The 21,461-nt window shown below is 41.4% G+C and overlaps 1 protein-coding gene across 2 annotated transcripts in view; it reads right to left on the reverse strand.

Moving 5' to 3' along the window:
* Positions 1–21,461, reverse strand: part of LOC100697769 (WD repeat-containing protein 49) — a 36,598-nt gene that overhangs the window by 14,081 nt on the left and 1,056 nt on the right. For both annotated transcript variants that reach the window (XM_005474514.4, XM_025898258.1), the window contains exons 2-13: positions 20,775–20,870; positions 19,525–19,833; positions 15,680–15,853; positions 15,073–15,162; positions 14,859–14,951; positions 13,395–13,566; positions 10,698–10,865; positions 8,941–9,089; positions 8,058–8,291; positions 7,561–7,725; positions 3,683–3,798; positions 706–836 (exon numbers count right to left, since the gene is read on the reverse strand). In XM_005474514.4, coding sequence (XP_005474571.2) covers positions 706–836; positions 3,683–3,798; positions 7,561–7,725; positions 8,058–8,291; positions 8,941–9,089; positions 10,698–10,865; positions 13,395–13,566; positions 14,859–14,951; positions 15,073–15,162; positions 15,680–15,853; positions 19,525–19,833; positions 20,775–20,855 — 1,882 coding nt within the window. In that variant the 5' untranslated portion in view covers positions 20,856–20,870. The remainder of the gene's footprint in view (positions 1–705; positions 837–3,682; positions 3,799–7,560; positions 7,726–8,057; positions 8,292–8,940; positions 9,090–10,697; positions 10,866–13,394; positions 13,567–14,858; positions 14,952–15,072; positions 15,163–15,679; positions 15,854–19,524; positions 19,834–20,774; positions 20,871–21,461) is intronic.

Consider the following 21,461-nt stretch of genomic DNA (forward strand, 5'->3'; position numbering starts at 1 on the left):
GAACACCGACTTAAAAGGGTCTGGCAGATCTACTGTATCTGCCACATGGGGAGTTTCTAATTAGGGTATTTTCACTTCACTTTTTCATTATTTTTTATGATTTTTTTACTTATATTGTAGCGTTTTGTTGTGTTTATACTGTGGATATTATTTGACGTTCAACAACAACAACAAAGAGGAAAAAAATGCAAAAATGAAGAGTGTTTTGACTTGTAGCACACACACACACACACAGACACACACACACACACAGAGTACAGTTCTTCCTTTGATAGTAAATTCTGAGCTCCATTAAGTCTCTTTCTACCTTCACATGTGCACAAACACACACAAAAAACACACACAGCCATTTCCAGCAGAGACAGAGAAGCGTGAAGCTTGAGTCCTTTGATAACAACACCACTTACTTTAATCAGCAGATAACTGCAGCCAGTTATTTTTCATTTAACTAAAGTCTGTTTTCTCAGATTCATTTTAATTTCCTAGCCTGTGTTTGTTTTTTCCCCCTTTCTTCCAACTCTCTCTCCTTCTTCTGCACAAGCTCTCGTTCTTATAAGCTGTGAAAGTGTAATCGAAAAGGAAAGGTGCACACAAAGGCTACATGCATGAATGCACACATGCATTGTTAATGACGCTTCTGTGCACTGTTACTGCAAAACTTTGCTGAGTAAAAGAAACATTTATGTTGCATGCACAAACACACACCTGTGACTAGAGTCTGTGGAGGCTGGAACGCGGCACACAGTACAGCACCGCGATGCTCGAGTCCCCCCTTCCACTCACAGGGCTCAACAGTAGACTGCAAGAAGGAATGCAGGCGGAAAACTGTTAAATTCCTACAGAGGGACAAACACAGAGGGAAGAAAATTGTGTAAAAACGTGACACATATAAGATTATACACACATATAAGATACACACTAGACCATCATTATTAATTCTCTTTTTTTAGGCAACACAGCATGTGTTAATCAGGATACGTGTTATATTAAATTATCATTATAATGATCATCAGTATTACTGGTAGTTTGGAGCAGCCATAGCAACAGCAGTTGCTAGTTAGTAATACAGTAGTTACAGTACTGTGCAAAAGTACAGAGTCACCTCTCATTTGTTTATATTATGCTGGGAAATAGCTACAGTGACTTGTGCAAATACACATGGAAAAACAGCGAATAAGGCAAAAAAAAATTAATATTTAAAAATCTTGGATCTTGAAAGTCAGTATTTGTCGTGAACACGCTGATTCTCCAACACAGCCTGAACTCTCTTAGGCAGTTTTCGTGTCATTTCTTTAAGTAGTCCTCAGGAATAGTTCTCAAGGCTCTTGAAGGCCACACTGCTTCAATAATGTTGAGGTCCGGGCTCCATGACTGACAGTGTTTCATTGTGTGATTGATGAAAAATGAAGCCATTGCCAATCAGGTACTTTCCAGATGGTACTGCACAGTGAACCCAAATCTGATGGTACTTTTCTGATTTCATAATTCCATCAATTTTGAAAAGATCCCCAACACCACTGACTGAAATGCAGTCCCAAACCCTGACAGAGCCTCCCCCGTGTTTTGCAGATGACTCTAGACACTCATTGTTGTACCTGTCTTTGACCTCCTCCTTACACACTGATAATGATTTAAATCAAAACTTTCAATTTTGGATTCCAACATAAGACCTGTTGACACTGATTTTTAGTCCAGTTCTTGGCATACCTCAGTCTTTTGTCCCCATTCCCCTTCCTTAAGACGGCTGCACATAGTATTTTTAGGCCCTCTAGGCCTTCCTCTTTTGTCCCCTACTTGTCCAGTTTCTTTAAATTACTTAAGGAAAGAATTTCAGCATGGATTAAATTCGAGGTGAAGGGAGCAGTGCAATGCGGGGCTATGTGTAGATGACAGCATGCTGAGATATGTCATTTTCAGCTAATAGGTCTTTGGGAATCACCTCGTAGGTGCAAAAATCCTATTTTATGCCTGTTGAACTGTGTTATCTTTGGGATTTTCTATAGATTCAACAAAGGAAATTGGAACAAATAATGTGCTTCTACGACAGGCTGCTAACAACAAAGTGCCAAAAGATACCATTTAAACTGTATCCTTTGCTAAGTTTTCTGTTATGTGTAGACACAGCACTGGTTCATGTATTCGAGATCGGTGCCCTTTTATGATTGCATGATTCATAGGTCAGTGTTAAGAGGCTTAAGAAATAAGCAAAAAAACAAAAAGGTCTCAAAATGGTCAAGTACAGGTTTAGACTGAAAATAACAAACTATTGCGCCGGAGCATGTTAAAAATGTTACAATAAGGCGTGACTCCTTGGAAGCAAAATATAAAAATATGAAGATTGGTCCAAGACTTTTGCACAGAACTGTAGCAGGCTTATGTCCAGTAAGATTTACCCCCCCACCCCCACCCCACAAAGAAAAAAGTTTTATTTTGCTCATTTAAAAAAAGAAATAACGTGTCCAAGTTGAATTTGAGTGCATTAAAGGTAATCATTATAGCATTAGCAGACTCTTGTTTATTTTCCCAACAAAAATCATATTCATTTAAGTTAATTTCACTCCAAATTTTGAACCTCGCCATCCATGCTGCCCCTATGAAATTGCTTTTTTTCCCCCGTAGTCTGAGAAACATTGCATTAATCAGCTATTTATTCCATAAATTATACCTCCTCTGCAACACATTCAAACTTTGCTTTACACCTGCAATGCATCAAGGCAGTGTTGGTAATGAACATGGAAGCAGTTCCTTTACACTACAGCGCTACAGGGGATATCATGAATATGCAACACTTTAATATTCATCATCTCAGGAGGACTTTTAGCACACCTGCAATGAGTTCTTCTTCTTTACTCTTTTGTTCTCTCATCACAGAACTTTTGCTTTTTATTGTTGAGCTGCTGCTGCATGTGAAATGAAATAATGATGCACTTTGGTTTCAAACTGAGAAGTATGTCTAGCAGTGGGATGTGGATATTTCAACCCGCGTGAGATCGCTTGAGCAGCCGAAGCTGATAGGACTTTGAATTGGATGCCATGTGACACAGCGCTATATGGATTAAACTGCGGTCTAGGCTGATGTGAAGAAACAGGAAATTATATGAGTAATGAAAGTCATAACGGCACCATTTTCTTTTACTGCTGCTGATCTGTCGTCTATGTTCTCTTTACCACTGTGGCTCCCCAGAGAGCGAGAAAGAGTGTGTCTGCGTGCGTGCGCGCGTCGGGATGTGTGCGCGCATGTGGCGATGAGACGGAAAGACAGAAAGGGAGCGAGTCGTATAACTTGATGATAGCACACTGCTGAGTTCAGCTCACTGGGTGTGAAATGATGATGATGATGAAGAGCAGATGTGATGTGAGTATACAAAGAACAGACACACACTCACACACACTATCACACAAATATGAGATAGTGATAGTAAAGCAAATATGAGCGCCCTGGAGTGTTTTGACTTGTTAGGGTCCAGATGTCTGGTTGGCTCTGAGCTTTTGGCAGCCAGACAGAGCAGGAAAGGACAGACAGAAACACACAAACACACACGCAGATGCTTTCACACACAGTCTTTTTTACACACAGTTGTTCAGTGTTGTCCATTATGGATTCAGTGTTTAAAATGAAACACAAATTAGCAAAACAACAATAATCAAAATAATAATGGCTCTTAAATATATCCACGACTACCTTTCCCAGCCCATCACCAGTATGCTTCTCTTCAGCAACAACACTTGGGAGATTCTGACAGCACGACCCAGGCCGGCATTCATTCTGTGAAGGCAGCGGCCGTTAAAGTCCCACACCTGAAAAGAAGCCAAAATGACACTTAAATGCATTTTGACAACACCCTCAGCTGCTCATTAATGCAAATATGTAATCACAAGACAGCAAGTCGGTGCATTTAAGCATATAGATGTGGTCAAGATAGGCTGCTGGAGTTCAAACTGAGAATCAGAATGAGGAAGAAAGGGGATTTGAGTGACTCTGAATGTAGTATTGTTAGTGCCAGTTGGGCTAGTTCAGAAACTGCACAACCACAACCACCTCTAGAGTTTAAAAAGAATGGTCCCAAAATAAGAAAATATCCAGTGAGTGGCAGCTCTGGGTAAAAATACTTGTTGTAACCACTTGTTACAACCAGTTAGTATATTTCTGAATGCACAACATGCTGAGCCTTGAACCAGATGGGCTACAGCAGCAGAAGACCACACCGGGTGCCACTCCTGACAACTAGGAGTAGGAAACCGAGGCTACAGTTAACTCAGGCTCACCGTAACAGAAGATTGGATAAACATTGCCTGGAGGGAAAAGTTTCAATTTCTTCTGAAAAATTAGGATGGTAGAGTCAGAATTTACAGTAAACAACAGGAAAGCATGGCTCCATCCTGCCTTGTTTTAACTCTTCAGGCTGGGGGTGGTGATGTAATGATGTGGGGATATTTTATTTTTGGGCCCCTTAGTACCAGCCGAGCATGGTTTAAACACCACGGCCTACCTGAATATTGCTGGTGACCATGTCCATCCTTTTATGACCACAGCATACCCATCTTCTGATCCTCTGATCCTGCATTCTGATTAATCCAATAGAGCACTTCTGGGATGTGATGGAACAATAGATTCTCATCATGGATGAACTTTGTGATGCTGTCATGTCAATATGGACCAAAATCCCTGAGGACTGTTTCCAGGACCGTGCTGAATCTGTGCCATTGAAGCAGCTCTGAAGGCAACCCAGTACTAGTAAGCTGTACCTAACAAAGCGCCCAATGAGTGCATGTTGCTTAAGGAAATTTACTAGAAATGGAATTACAGCTTCATTTTCTTGTCTAAAAAAGGATTTTAAAAAATAAATAAAAACGATGTGTGTTTTTCTACTTTTGAAAGTGTCATTTTTTCCCCCAAGGAGGGATAAGGCAACATGACATTAGCGCATTAATCCCCCGTCACAGCTCAGGCACCATTTCCTGTTCTGTGTCCAATTTTACACGATGACGCACTTTGCGTCTTTGTTTGTGCGATTTAACAAAGAAACACTGATTGTCTCAATGGGGACACTGTAATTAAAAGGTCAAAATTTCACATTTGGAATGGCCCTAACTGCTACACAACGGGTTCATTGTTGATGAAAATTGGAGCGATGATGCATCGTGTTACTAATTGGCCCAGGGGGGGCCCTGCTTCTTCTGCTGAGAATGACTTGTGTGGTTGTTTCAAGCAGCGGTGCAAGTATTTCTGACGCTTCTTGCACATGGATGCATTCTCACAAGGTCTCATGGGGTCAGAGAGCTGATGTGGTTGATTATATTGATTACAAAAATGCATAATTATTTTATTTATTCGCAGAGAACTACTGCAGTAAGCTCGAAGTCATTAAAAACAGTCTCAGAACGCCACATATGGCAAGCTGTTTGCACATTTAATACCTACACTGAATGTGTATTGCAGAAATCTGTAATTCAATTCTTCGGAGCCCAAAAAGAACATTTCAGATATCTACAAGGTCGCTGTCTCTCGGAGAAATGGTGTCCATTTAAGTGCACTGCACATTCACTTTCAGATATTCTTAATTGCATTTTTCACATCCAAAATGAACATGGGCTGAATCTGCAGTGGAATTACTACTTGGAAAAACTCCCATTTCACATATCTAAAATTAATTTCTGATTAGTCACAATTCTGACTGAAGATATATTTAATTCCCCTCAATTCGAGATAACTGCATTCTCCTCATTATACGTTTTAAATGAGGGGTTAACTAGTCAGAATGAGGTTGTAGATATCTTGAGCTGTAATTCTAACTATTCAAAATGATGTTAATGATATCTCAGAGTTTCCTTTTCTATAGCTGAAATGTAATTATGGATATCTTGAATTAGAGTTTCCATTAGTTGAAATTACATTAAAAATATCTGTAATTCAGTCAGAAGCTCCTTTGTGTGTGAAGCAGGGGCAGCTTGGGATTCAAACATAATGTCACTGCAAACATCTGGAAACAAATAAAATAGAAAACGGAAATTTCTATGAGCGAAATCTACTGAACAAAGCTCACAAGTGCTTCAAACTCCTGGATGATAAGCTCTTTGTTACATGTTCAGTAATGATTAAAACTCATTATTATGTTTGAGATATTCACAGCTGTTATTTTTGTAGTAAAAACTGGATTGCAAACACATGTGCTAGTCTGATTCTTCTGAAATGATTCCACTAAAATTTGGTAAAAAAATCAACATTAATATTTGTAACATTATTTCCAGACACTGAAACTTAACTAGAGCTTACTAAATGAGGAAATGGCTTGCCAGGCAAAAAATCTTTAAACAACCAACAAAGAAGAAACTGTGAAAGACGGGATTCTGCCCCAAGGAGATCCAGTGACAAACAACAGTGCAAGAAAACAGATTTGGCTTATAAATAAATATTTAGATCCAATGAATCAAATCTTACTGATCTCATTTACATTTGTCAGGGTACGCAGGATATGCTATAATGTGTAATCCTGCCTGTGTACACTGCCACAGTGAATATTACATCGAAACAATCCAGATGTGATTGAAATGCAGACTTTCATTTTTCATTCAAGGAGTTTGACCAACATTTTGTTTTACCAATTTAGGACAGTTAATGCTGTTAATACATAAACAGTGGCTCGAAAGTAACCAGCATAATTTTAGCTGAAAGTCTGCACTCACTGTTTATTTGACTTATAACCCACTGCGGGGGTGTACAAGGCAAAAATACAAAAACTGTGTCATTGTCCAAAACATTATGAGCCCAACAGTACGTATTGTGGCACATGGAGTGCTTTTCACTGCATATACAATCACTTACACCAGTATTCATATTAATGAAGATATAAACTTGGAAAAAAATATCTTAATATTGTAAAGTGATAAAATAACAATACAGCAAACAAAAAATATTCTTCCTCACTCTGAAAAATATTCAGCATTGCCATAAAGCAGCCCACAGTGCCCACATCAGCTTGACACAGCTAGAGATACAAATGGGAAGACTAAATGATACTGCTAAACCTAAATTCTTAGGAATATTGTTTGTCTTACAGCGTATATCATCTGATAATCACCTCTGATAGTCTCCAACACCTGAGCAAAAACACTATTTGAATTCACAGTAAGCCAGTGGAGGATTGGCAAGTACCTTTAGACCCATTAGACACAAACGCCAACCATTTTACCATTTTGGGGGGAAATTTGTGCCAGTTTGTCAAAGAGCTGGTGTTGTCCCTTCAAATCCACGTTTGGCCATTAGCCAACAGTTAATCACACAATAATCTAACACAGTGAGTCGCAGCTGATGTAAATGTAACCATGTTGGTTTGCAGCTGCACACATCTATTTTGTAGTGCCCATATCAGGAGTAAATACAACAATTTCCTAGAAACATTGTTCTAAAAAGCTGCTACTCCACATTAATTCACACTTTACTTTTGCATTTCACTCAGGCTTTAACATTTCCATGAGGACTGGCCTGCAGCTGTACTGTGCGTCTTCATAGCCATACAAATGCGTGTGAGCGTGTGTGCGTGCGTGCGCATGTCCACCTACTTTGACCTCTCCGTCGGCGCCCGCAGTAAACAGTCGGGTCTGCGTACCGTCCAGGGCCATGGTGGAGATCTCAGCATCACCATGGCAACGGTGGAACTGCTTGACCTTTTGTCCTGTGTCAGTCAGCCAGAAGATCACAGAGGAGGCAGAGTCGCTGCTGACTACCTGCAGAGAGAGTTTGATCCATGTTATGCTACAGCAAAGGCACTAATGCATTCTTTAATGATGCTCACATAACCAATCCATTCTCCACGCTTATTTTAGCGCTAAGCCACCGCTGAAGAAAACATAATGGGAACAAGAGGAGGAAGAAAAACACAAGTGTCGCACAATAGGTGCTCATTTTCACTTGTTTGGTGTCTGCTGCTGCGTAAGTGGGAAACAGCTTGTTAAGAGGAGTGTGAAGAACTGGAGAACTTACCTATTGTACTAATTGTACATGTGGAAACACAAAGAAATAAAACAGCAGGTCACAGAAGACCATGTCACTAGCATACCTGTCTGAACCGACTGTTATACAGCACACAGGTAACAGGATGTTCATGGCTGCAGGTCTTCTTCTCCTCCCTCTTGGATTCCAGCAGGAGGAGCAGGCTGTTGAATGAAAGCACGAGGTGCTGGCACTCCTCATTGAGAAACAGGAAGGGGTGTGTGTCCCCCTGTATGTTTGGAAAGACACCGGCCAGACGGTGTGTGCACAGCTGGCTGGACACGTCCCACAGACAGAGCACCTGGAAGGATAATAAGGGCTCTTATATGTGTCTGTGTCTGTGCTTAAGGGCAGATATTTTGGTACATATCCACATGTTCCACTAAAACCTATCGCTCCTACAAAAAACTTTTATTCAGTGATTACCAAACAAATACAGTCGTTCCACCATGAAGAACTGCTCCTCTGGTTGCAGTTTTAGTGGCACTTAAGAGTTCACAAGAACTCCGCCATATTGCTTCTAACGGCAACAACATGCCTGTCGCTGCTCCAGAAATTCTTTCAGAGTGAACTGAGGTAAAGCCTTCAGAGTTTCTTGCAGTGGCAGATGGTGTTTGAGCAGAGGCAGATGGAACATAAATCACTTCTAAAATATTCATTCTCTTCAGAAAAGCCAAAGAGAAGGCAAACATGCACGGTGCTACAACAGGGAGAGGAAAAGCAACAGAAGCACCAACATCCTCTTTGCATCAGAAAATAAAACAAGGCTTTAAAAGAAACACCAGCTGACAGTGGCAAGAAAAATGTGAAACAGGCTCGTCCCCAACACCTCGTTCGTCTGCAGTAATTAAAGCAAGGAATAACAATTAATATTACAGTTACGGGGCTCTTCATCTCTACATTATCTGCACTAGCAGCGGGTCTGCGCACCCACAGAAGGGCACTCCTACCTTATCTTTGGAGTAGCTGAGGAGTTGTTGCTTGGTCTGCAGGAAGCAGACGGCGATGACGGGGCTTGTGTGTCCACCAAGGGCGCACACCGGCTCAGAGGTCACGCAAGGATTCCACAGCAAGACGTGATGATCCACACCTGCTGTGGCTACAACCAATCAGAGGCACCGTTCAGACCTGGAAGTAACATGCTTCTTTGTGATCCTAACACAAGTGGACAGCTCCAGGCATGTTAGTTCACACCTGGCATGAGAATGCATGTCCAGTGTCTTCCGGTGTCACTTTCCCTCTCGATATGGAGATAATCATTTACATGACTTCCGTTTGCAAATGAAGATCAAATGCCCGCATTGGCCCCCTCCAAGTCAAATCCACCCCACGATGAGCCCACCTGTGATTAAACAAACAGGTTTACTCACTATTTATTTATTTACATGCACAGTTGGCCGACAGCCTTGTGCAAAAATCGGTCAGATCTCAGTGCATTCCGACTTGGAGATAACTGCATGTTGATTCTAGTAGCAGGTCCGGTCAAACGTAGGTTTCAGAAATGAACTTGTGCGGGACTTTGATCTCGAGTCTTCGCAAATTTAAATTATGTACAGCTCACTCGCATACAGAGCGGGGTAGTGAGATCCAATTACAGGTGGTCACTCGAGATGCATTTTAATCCCAAGGGTGAACTGACATACTTTGAGGTGCCCACCTGTGATCAGATCATCAAAAGAGACATTTCAGTGCCAGGTCTGAACAGCTCCCAAATTAGAGGAGAGATTAATTGCAGTTATTTCCAGGGAACAATACCGCTCCCAGCCCCCTCCACCACCACAACCAATTTACTGTTCAATGAGGCATTTGACAGTTCTGATGATACATTGTTAGTAAATTTAAGTTGATTGATTGAGAACTGTAAAAGCATTCGCGTTTTTACAATTCTTTAGAAGCACATGCTATGGTACATTAGACATTTAATAGATAGTGTACAATTATTAAAGGTTTTTTTGTTTTTTTATGTTGATGAGCGTGTAAAACCTCTAAGTTAAACCTGAAATTAAAAGCTTCAAGTGAATAAATATGATTCGTATACATTCATGGTAAAAACAAAGTGCAGCCTCTTTCATTCAAGGTTCTATCAGGCATAATAAAAAGGCAGCTTAATACAATCTGAGGTTAATACGACCTTAAGTGAACAACAACAAACAAAATGACAAAACATGACATATTACACTGTGTACAACCTTACTGCTTCCATAGGAATTAAGAAGGTAATTAGCAGCCAGGTGCTAATAATCAAATGTACCTGATTAAGTGACCATTTGCATGTAAAAGCAGAAGGTTTTGGCCATAATGCACAGCGCCATCAACGCAAGCATACTTAATGTCGAGCACGGAGGTGGAGGGCTGATGATCTGAGCTTGTTTTGCAGTCACAGGACCTTAGGATCATTGAGTGGACAATGAACTGAATACTAACATATTAGAGTCACATGTGAGGCCTTCTGTCTGACAGCTAAAGCTTGTCATCCAGAACAGTGATGCTTTGAATCATGAGGAGCACATAGTTTTTTACGTACTTCTGCATTTTATCTCAGTTTTTGTGAAATAAATAATGTCAGAGTCTTCATCTGAGGTTGCATTTGCCAAATTTCAATTCGTGGTAAGGACCAAATGATTTTTATCATGTCTTGAAATTTAAATTTTACCATGACTCTGTGTCATCATACTTTATGTTGTACAGCTACTTCATTTGGACCCACCTAACAGGCCGAGTCCAATATGGAAGTCGACGTCCCACACACCGCCCTTTGTAGAGTAAGTAGTGATTCGTAGGCTCGTGCTTTCCTTGTCCCTCCAGCCGATCACCATGCTGCTCTGTGGTGCGATGCTGCACGACACAAAGGCCTCAAGTGAGCCCAGGTAACGCACTGCAAGAGGCATAATAGTCAGAAAAGTGAAAGTAAATCAGAAGTTGCATACTGTAGTTAGCTTGACTCCATCCAGAAAAAAGCAAGTAGATAGTAAGACATTATATTAACATTTCTGCAGTTTATGTTATTGTAAATTTCTGCTTTAGCATTAGGAGCTGCTTATTTGTCATCGTCTTCCAATTCACAATAACTACAACTGGTTTCATCATAAAGGAAAAGCTGTATGGCTTGTACAAACACAGCAATAGGCTTTTTATCTACAAACTAATTGCAAGAGAAGAAAATAATCCTAAACAATAGCTGCTGCCTTCCTGTGTAAACAGCAAAAGTTACTGGCAGAGTGACTAAATTAGTTTCAAACTTAACAAATTCAATATAAAAACAACATTGCAACATATTTTGATGATGACACACTGCTCATCTTCTTTCATTTCCTCAAATTACATCCTTCTCCCTGCTGATGCCAAAATGCTCTCACTAGCACGGCTCCAAAGGATATCCATCCACTCTCTGAAACGGTTGCGCTAAATGTGCAATGACCGCAGCCGTATAGTAAACCGACCAATTCTCAGGAGCTCAATATAGCATAGAATTAGGCGGTTATGATTTGCTCACTGGTATTACAGAAAACGTAATGGATCTTGCATCACCATCTATCTCAATTAAGACTTTGATTGAGACCGGCTAAATTGGTTGCCACATGTCTCTATTAGAGGCTGCTTAACTTTCAAAGCGTGCACAAGCTAAGGGCTGGTTTTGAGATGGCATGTGACAAGTCGTAGGTCAAACACTGGCTGGAGAGCTTGGGGCAAATAATTGTATCTGAATGCACTTCACGCATCCCATCTTTGCTCCGCTCCGTGAATTTAAGAGATTAGTGGATTTTCAGACAGCGCGTTGTGACTCATCATCGATTAATGATCCCTTCTCTTATTCATTGACAAGCACAGCTCATCAAACTAGTTGTGATGCAGACTCAGATACAGAACATCTGCTTCCTTAGCCGGTGCTGCAGCTATTCTCGCACTTTCACTGCTGAGATTGGAAATAACACAGAAACAGCAGGAGTCACTGCGTGTTTATATCAAAGCAAACCTCTCGTGTTGTGCAATAAATCGCTCCACGTTATGGGAGATTTTTATGTTACCTACACGCTCTCTCCATCACTAACACACCCCTTCCTTGCACCTCTCATTCTTTGCCTTTATAGGTCTGTTGTCCATCCCAATTTCCTCCTAATTTGCTCTCAATTTCCCCTCACTGATCCACCGCTGTCTCTCTCTCATTCCTCTCCTACTCTCTCTGGTGGCCCATGAGCCTGAAGGTTTGGAGGTCTGGATAACCAGGCATGTCTAATGGTACACAGCCCACTCATACTGCAGGGTGGGAAACTTCAAAAGAAAAAGCACCAGCACCCCAGAGGTATGCAAACACACACACATGCATTCACGCGGGCTGCCTTTACTTACAGTCAGAAATGACGACACACACGCCCACACACAAACAAGCGTCCTCTTGCCGATTCACGTGCATGTGCACACACAGATTGTAAAATTTTCATTTAACTAAAGCTTTTAATGTTTCGCCATTGTATCCTTTGTTTCCCCGTTCTTTGTTATTCCCTTTTCCCCATTCATTGGGCTTATTTATACGTGCTTTATTCTTGTTTTCACTTTTATCAGGATCCCCCCCCCTTTTCAGCCGATCCAGCCTCGGAGCGTTGTCTCGGCTGAATCATTATCAAACAGCCCGATAACTCTTCAGAGAGCCTCTGTCCAAATGATGCAATCGAGATAAAACTAAGCGACCTCTTTGTTACCCACGCTGAGCTGCAGTGGGGTGGGGGGGATCTCAGCAGGCCAGACCTCAAGCTCCTGACTTTATATCAGCAGTAAAAAGTCTGGCTATGAAGGGAATGACTCAGGACTCACTGCATGTGTGTCAGCGTGCGTGCATCAGTGACCGGGACACACCCAGGCGTTTTCATTGTGTTGCATAAGCTGTTATTGCAACGACACCGGAGAGGTGACCAAGCAAGCCTGTGGCTCTCATCCCAGGTGTGAAGGGTAAAGTGTGTCTGTGTTTGTATGGGTGTGTTAAGTAGGTCTGACACCCAGAATGTGTTGTTTCTATCGGATATACTCCTGATTTCATTCTGACCTGATACTGGAGAGCTTTTTTTTTTTTTTAACCTGAGGCTGAATACAGTTGTGCACAGGAATGACAAACAGAAGCATTTGGGTTCTGATTATCGCTGCTCATGCAGGCTATTTCAGCTGGCTCCTTCTTTTGCATACCATACGAAATAGCAGATGTGCAAACAGAGGAGTTTTCACTGGGACAAGACAACAAAAGAGAAACTACAGCTGCAACAAAGACATGCACTTTTACAAGAATGTTAGGCTATAATTAAAGAGAGAGGTTTTTTTTAGTATGCGTATGTCTCTTTGTTGGTGTGTGTGTGTGTGTGTGTGTGTGTGTGTGTGTGTGTGTGTGTGTGTGTGTGTGTGTGTGTGTACTTTCTACCTTTTCTAACCCACCCAGGCGCGTGTGCTTGGTGTGTCACAGTGTAACAGGAGCGATGCTTGCCTTTGGCCAGATCATCCCAAAGGATGATGTCTGCTGAGTCAGAGTCTGTCCTCAGACTGAATCTCTCAAACAGGAAGATCTGGGCTAAGGTGAAATATAAAGCACTGACCTGGGAATATACACAGACACTCACAGTCGTTGGGCAGTAGACCTGTTCGATTCAGATTTATTTATGTAGTGCCAAATCACAACAACAGTTGCCTCAAGGCGCTTTATAATGTAAGGTAAAGACCTTACATTTTTTAGCTCATAGGGGGTCACTTTGCGACAGTGGGGAGGAAAAATGCCTTTTTAACAGGAAGAAGCCTCCAGCAGAATCGGGCTCGCAGACAGGCAGCCATCTGCCGTCACGGTTGGGGGTGAGGGGAAAGAGAAAGAGAAGAAAGAGAGCATATGGATGCAGGACAAAACACAGACTAAGGGAGAGACAACACAAGGATTTAATGACATGCTGCAGTGGTTTATAAATAGGGAGAGAAAAGGGGCAAGTGGAGCATAAGTGCTCATTGCATCACACAAAGTCCCATAGCAGCCTGAACCTATAGCAACATAATGAACACATACAGTATGTGGATAATGAGGATAATGCCTTCCTCTCTTGCTCTTTAGTAAACTAGTTCATGCATTTACTACTTCTAGGCTAGACTACTGTAATTCATTATTATCAAGATGTCCTAAAAACTCCCTAAAAAGCCTTCAGGTGATCTAAAATGCAGCAAGAGTACTGGCAGGGACTAAAAAGAAAAACATATTTATCCCATATTGGCTACCTTTTATTGGCTCCCTGTTAAATCCAGAATCAAATTTCAAATCCTTCTCCTCACATACAAGGTCTTGAATAATCAGCCCCCATCTAATTAGAAAGGCCTGGTGCCTGAATCACCCCATTAGAGAAATCTTTCTCTCAGACAGTGGGATATGTAAAAGTAGAATGGGAGGCAGAGCCTTCAGCTTTCAGGCCCCTCTTCTGTGGAACCAGCTCCCAGTTTGGATTTGGGAGACAGACACCCTGTCTACTTTTGACATTAGGCTTAAAACTTTCATTTTTAATAAAGCATATGTTCCACTAGTTATGCCGCTATAAGCTGCTGGGGTGTTTCTTCTTCAACACTCTGCATTTACTCATTAGTTATAAATTTCTCCTCCGTTGCAGCAGATGGGTACCCCTCCCTGGGCCTGGTTCTGCTGGTGGTTTCTTCCTGTTAAAAGGGGGGTTTTTTTGCTTCCCACTGACGCCAACTTCTTGCTCATATCTTCTGTGGATTATTGTAGGGTCTTTACCTTACAATATAAAGTGAATTGAAGCGACTACTTGTGATTTGGTGGCATATAAATAAAACTGAATTAAGTTCTTTTTCTTTTCTTCTCATTCATTTGCTTTTCTTTGCATGTGTGTATTACCCGTCCTCCAATGTCTCCTATAGTGAGAACAGCCTGGTCAGGGTTACAGGGATCTACCCAGTAGTCTAGACACCAAGGAGTAAAGTTCAAGCCCTAGAGTAGATAAGAATATATGAGATATATTGCCAGTTCTTATGTTTTTAATAATGCAATGGAATCAAGCTGATGGTAATATGAAGATAACACAAAGCACTGAAAAACGTCTCATTGTTACCTGGAGTTTACACTTGCAGCTGAAGGTCTTTTCACACACGAAGTCATAAAAACACACCTCTTTACTTGTGAAACCCACAGCTATCTGAGACTAAAGAAAACGTAGAAAACACAGAAACATGGAGACATGCAACCTGTCCCTATTATATAACAAGGATTTAGCAGTTTGCCAAACTGTTAATTAATGCACAATGGGGGAAAAAAATCCTCATGTGTTATTCAACGCGGTTATACAATACAGAATATGGCATCCATAAATCTGTAGTTTAAAGAAATGCCAATTAAAACTTACAATCAATTATTGATGGTGTTATTACTAAAAAATGTATGTTTACTTTCTGATCTTTATGCACCAGCTTCGTGTCTGAAACGCAATTAACCAAAGCCACAGATCAATAATTCATTAATTGAGTGGAGTATTTGTTTACCTCTGTGCCGTACAATATCTGCCCCAGTAAATGAGGCTACTTATCAGTTATTAAATTATAAATCCATTTCTTTGAATAATATTTCTTGAACTACGCTTCAGGAGCCACGATGCAGCAGTAATCGATGAGAGGACTGATTAATTGTTAAGTATGCATCTCTCAGTATGTTGATAGGTTCACCTTGTCCACGTTTTGCAGCAGCACCACATCTGTGACCCAGAGGTCCTTGGGTGCGACTGTGCTGTTCTGCAGTCGATGAGTGTGCAGAAGGGACATGTCCTCCACATCCCGCAGTCCTACGTTTCCTCCTTTACTCACAGTCAGATACTGACCTGAACTCTGCAGGTACAGCACCTGAGGAGACCAGAGGTTATTACAAGCAAAACATTTAAAGAAAATATCCACAGAAAGACTACAATTCACACTTCCCCGTAACACCAGCCTTTAGCTTTATGCCCCAATGAAGTTTGCTACATTAGAGGGTGGCGTTATTTATTAAAACCTGAGGAGACGGCTTTTAAAAACCAATTTAAAATATTAATTATGGCTTGAATTTTCCTCTTCTCGCTGGCTACTTTATAACCGCAGAACTACCCTAATATAAGTTCTCTAAAAACGAGCCCCTACTAAATCTTCCACTCATTGGATGCAGGTGAATAAAAGGAGCCATTCTGTGCTGAATCTAATAAAATTGAGAATTAATCATTACAGGAGTTATTGGGTGAACACAACTTGGAGCTGCAAAAAATAAATTAATTCATTTTAAAAGCTTGAAGCTGACTGCATCTAATGAGCAAGAGACAAAATAGATCTTTGATGAAAGGTAGTTTATTAAAATTTCACAGCAGAGGTAAGAGGTCAGATGTTCTGCAACGTAATTACTGTCTTCTCCCTTTCCCCACAGTGTACCTTTGTAAGATCTCCCGGATTCGCATGTCATTTATCCATAATTATTATAATTACATATTGATATACAGCTGGTGAGTAACTGATACAATGTGTTTATCTGTAGTGCGACCAAAGGGCTATCATTTTGGGGCTCTTTTAGCAGCTTTTTCATTGCTTTAAAAGCTGGAAGACAAAACTATTATTCAATTTGAAGTATGTACCCAATGAAGTATCTAGTAACTGTAACTGCTAAATGGTAAACAACTTTTATACTTAACAGTATATGGTATACTGTAGTACTTAAAGTATTTCAGTGTATGCAATAGAGTCCCATTTAGCTTGTAATAGGGAAAATTGACGTTCAGGAAGAAATGGTGGTAGATGAAACAAATAATATAGGACCATGTGAAATGAGCAGGTGCAAATACCTGGGGAACTCTGACAAGGACAAGCATTTCAGAAATAGCATGTCTGTGGGGTGCTGCTGGTCAGCAGCACTGAGTGGTCAAACGAGGGACAGACTGTCCACAAGGTCTCGGGGATGTGCATGTATTACTAAAACCTCCCAATACTGGCACCAAGGGGTACTTATAGTATTACAACCATGCTGTAGGCAGGTATCTTTACTATTAGAGCTGTTGTGTTTGTGTGTGTCTGACTTATCAGAGTTATGTGGAATAATAACACAATAACATAACAGAGCAGCTCTAGAAGTGACTTTGAGGAAGAAAAAGATGCAAGATAATGTGTGTTCTAACTGTATGATCCATATAATACTGCAATGTAATGTAAAGTAACATGAAAATAATATTACGTATGACAGCTGTTCCGTCATATTGTCGTTTCCTCAAAATCACTTCCATTGTGTTTTGTAGGGGTTTTATATACATATAAATATATATATATAAATAAATATATATATACATACATATACATACATATATATATATATATATATAAAAAAAAAAAAACACCCAGCGCGCCCCTGCGGGCGGTTTATCCTTCAAGCTCGGGTCCTCTACCAGAGGCCTGGGAGCTTGAGGGTCCTGCGCAGTATCTTAGCTGTTCCCAGGACTGCGCTCTTCTGGACAGAGATCTCCGATGTTGTTCCCGGGATCTGCTGGAGCCACTCGCCTAGCTTGGGAGTCACCGCACCTAGTGCTCCGATTACCACGGGGACCACCGTCACCTTCACCCTCCACATCCTCTCGAGCTCTTCTCTGAGCCCTTGGTATTTCTCCAGCTTCTCGTGTTCCTTCTTCCTGATATTGCTGTCATTCGGAACTGCTACATCGATCACTACAGCCGTCTTCTTCTGTTTGTCTACCACCACTATGTCCGGTTGGTTAGCCACCACCATTTTGTCCGTCTGCATCTGGAAGTCCCACAGGATCTTAGCTCGGTCATTCTCCACCACCCTTGGGGGCATCTCCCATTTTGACCTCGGGACTTCCAGGTTATACTCGGCACAGATGTTCCTGTACACTATGCCGGCCACTTGGTTATGGCGCTCCATGTATGCCTTGCCTGCTAGCATTTTGCACCCTGCTGTTATGTGCTGGATTGTCTCTGGGGCATCTTTACACAGCCTGCACCTGGGGTCTTGCCTGGTGTGATAGACCCCAGCCTCTATGGATCTTGTACTCAGAGCTTGTTCTTGTGCTGCCATGATTAGTGCCTCTGTGCTGTCTTTCAGTCCAGCTTTGTCCAGCCACTGGTAGGATTTCTGTATATCAGCCACCTCCTCTATCTGCCGGTGGTACATACCGTGCAGGGGCCTGTCCTTCCATGATGGTTCCTCGCCTTCCTCCTCTTTCTTGGGTTTCTGCTGCCTGAGGTATTCACTGAGCACGCTGTCAGTTGGGGCCATCTTCGTGATGTATTCGTGGATGTTTCTTGTCTCATCCTGGACTGTGGTGCTGACACTCACCAGTCCCCGGCCCCCTTCCTTCCGCTTAGCGTACAACCTCAGGGTGCTAGACTTGGGGTGAAACCCTCCATGCATGGTAAGGAGCTTTCTTGTCTTGATGTCAGTGGCTTCTATCTCCTCCTTTGGCCAGCCTATTACCCCAGCAGGGTACCTGATCACGGGCAGGGCGTAGGTGTTGATGGCCCGGATCTTGTTCTTACCGTTCAGCTGACTCCTCAGGACTTGCCTGACCCTCTGCAGGTACTTGGTGGTTGCAGCTTTCCTAGCGGCCTCTTCATCGTTCCCATTCGCCTGTGGGATCCCCAGGTACTTGTAACTGTCCTCTATGTCTGCAATGTTGCCTTCTGGTAGTTCAATCCCCTCAGTTCTGACTACATATATATATATATGTATATATATATATATATATATATATATATATATATACATATATATATAGTTGCAGTGCCCAACAGTTTGGTCTACAGTTGTAGCAGACATAAAGCAAATATTAATATTTGGTGTTACCATTTAATGAGTACAAGTCCAGAATTCACTCCTTTTAGCTCAGTTTTGGTCTTCACCAAGCCCTGAGTGCAAAAAATGCAAAAGCTGCAGGCTGTTGGTGGATTTGTCACCATTAGTAACCACTTCCTGCTTTGCTACAGATTTGACAGGGTTATAGATACAGTACATTGTTTCCATAGTCTCTATTTGATACTTAACTAGTGGAGTAATGGTCAAAAATGAAAGCTATCTAAGCAACAATACTCTGCCTCTTTAAGGCTGTCAAACCTTCCAGGCACTTGGAAAACAACTGACACAACAGTCTGACATTTCGACATCCTCGGGATTGAAAGATTAAAGTGATGAGCCTTCACTTTATCCAAAGCGGTGGGGACTTCATACCGGCTGCTTCATTTACATATTAATTGATAGATGTTAAAGGAGTCCAGAGCCATTTATCTCCAAAGGAGTGAGCCATTTTGATGAGCAAGACCCTAATACTTTTTGAACGTTTCCTTGCACAATGTTTAATAATGTGCAATTCCATCCAGTCAGCAGAGTTCTGGATTCTCTAGACTGCCAATGTCAAAATGTTTTCAGATAACATGCAGAGGGTCATTGGTTTAAAAAAAAAAAAAAAAAAAAAAAAAGGCAACATGCTATGACTCTCATAACAAACTTTTCTTTGTGTAAGTCTCTACTAGGTTAAATGACCTTTTACCTTTTGAACAGGGTCTCGATGTGGACAGGTGAGGGTGCGTGGTGGCTTCCAGCAAGGCGCACTAACAGTTTTGCTGTTCTTGAATTTATTGGAAAGCTCCAGCAGCAGAAATGAGCACAGGCCTCCCCAGTCAATGCATTCTTTCTCCTTTGAGGTGTCGCTGTCCAGGAGGAGGCCACTGCGCTGTTGACTGAGAACCACGCTGTCGAACAAGAAGCCATATTCCTCCTTGGACCCGTGGCCAACTGATGACCAAGCAAGATCGATGAACTGAATTCGGGACAAGGAGCGGGATGCACCTGAGAAGTCCTGCATTCAACAGCAACAGGATGGTGAGATATTGCACAATCTTGGCACACAGCTGAATACAGCCAACTAGTGCAGTCCCAGCATCAGCAAAGTTGGTCAATCATGAGTGTAGACTATGTAAAAGATGGAAGTAGCTTCATGCTATTTAAAGCCTCCCTTTTTTTTGCCCCAAAAGTACCCCCACTTTATAGAAGTCCATGAGCACTTTAACCTCAGTAAACAATGTCTTCAATCTCTTTGAAACTGTTAGCTAAAACTAGTTCATCTCTTAGCTATTATAGTAAGGCATAAGACTAATACCTAAGGTTAGTTTCAAGTCTCAGTTTTTGAAGCAAAGTATAAGACTGACAGCTAAGACTAGTTTCAAGTTTAAGCTATTGTAGTGTGGTGTGAGGCTAATAGCTAAGATTAGCTTCAAGTCTTAGCTGTTGTAGCAAGGTGTTAGACTGATAGCTAAAGCTGGTTTCATGTCTTGTAGCATGGTGTTCATTTTGTAACTTATGGTCCCCGTTTAGCATGGAACACACAATAACTCAAGGTGTGTTTAAGACTGTGGCTACACTGTGACAGGAAATTGGTGCAGTTCAGGACATCACAAATAAGCGACTTACTTCCAGGTGGCTACCTCCATCTATTATTCATCAGTTATGAGAAGAACCCAAAAATTAGGGCAGTACTTGAACAAATTAACTGAAAACCAGCTGTATATACTCCAGTAAGCTTAAAGTAGATAGGATGTAGAGAACATACCTGAACCCTATGATTTCTTAGTAAATCCCTGAAGAATTCCCTTGTTTGTATAGCATTTCTAATCAGATCTAGGGGTATGGTTCTATACTGTCAAAATTGGAGATAAATGATTTAACCCTGTTCTTTAAATGTGAAATAAAGGTTCTGTAATACAAGGCTGTCAATAGACCGACTTGAAATCAAAGACTCACAAGGAAAAGGTTTTGTAACTTTCTATAATCCTCAGCGTTCATTCTGCTTTCAAGCTGTGCCACCTCCATTCTTGTTCCCATGGTTACAGCTCAGACCTGTCAATCAATCAGCAATAAACCAGGTGAGGTCAAGGAGGTAAAATGCGTGTCTGTATGCAGGTTTGTGTGGAATAGGGAATATATATATATATATACATATATATACACACACACATGTGACAGAATAAAATAGATCTATATGCTACATGACAAAACAAGATTTACTCAGACCAAGTAATCCCTCAATAACCTGCCATATCCATTTCACATGGGTTGTCATGCCACCATGATCATACAGCAAGGTCACAGCAGCAGCTTATTGTTGCCTCTTTTCACTGTTGGATAGCATGCAAAGGTTTCCGCTATTTTCCCAACTGCAAGACTTTAGGAAGTAGCCAAAAAGGTGCCCCCCCCCCAACTTCTCAGAAAGGCAGCGGGTTGCCAAAGTATGTCGAGTCTGTCATATCCGTTAGTGTGAAATAAAATACAGTCAGATAGATGGAGAGAATAAAAGTGTGAATAAAAGGGAATGATTTCTGAAATTGTTCTGTGCTGAAATTAAAAGCGCATTTGAAGTCAAAGGGAGAAAGTTTCTTTTTAACTCCAACTCTCCTACAAACACTCCAAGGGGCAGCGGGGCGGCAAACA

This window comes from Oreochromis niloticus, linkage group LG14, assembly GCF_001858045.2.
Source record: "Oreochromis niloticus isolate F11D_XX linkage group LG14, O_niloticus_UMD_NMBU, whole genome shotgun sequence".
Taxonomy (NCBI): Eukaryota; Metazoa; Chordata; class Actinopteri; order Cichliformes; family Cichlidae; genus Oreochromis; species Oreochromis niloticus.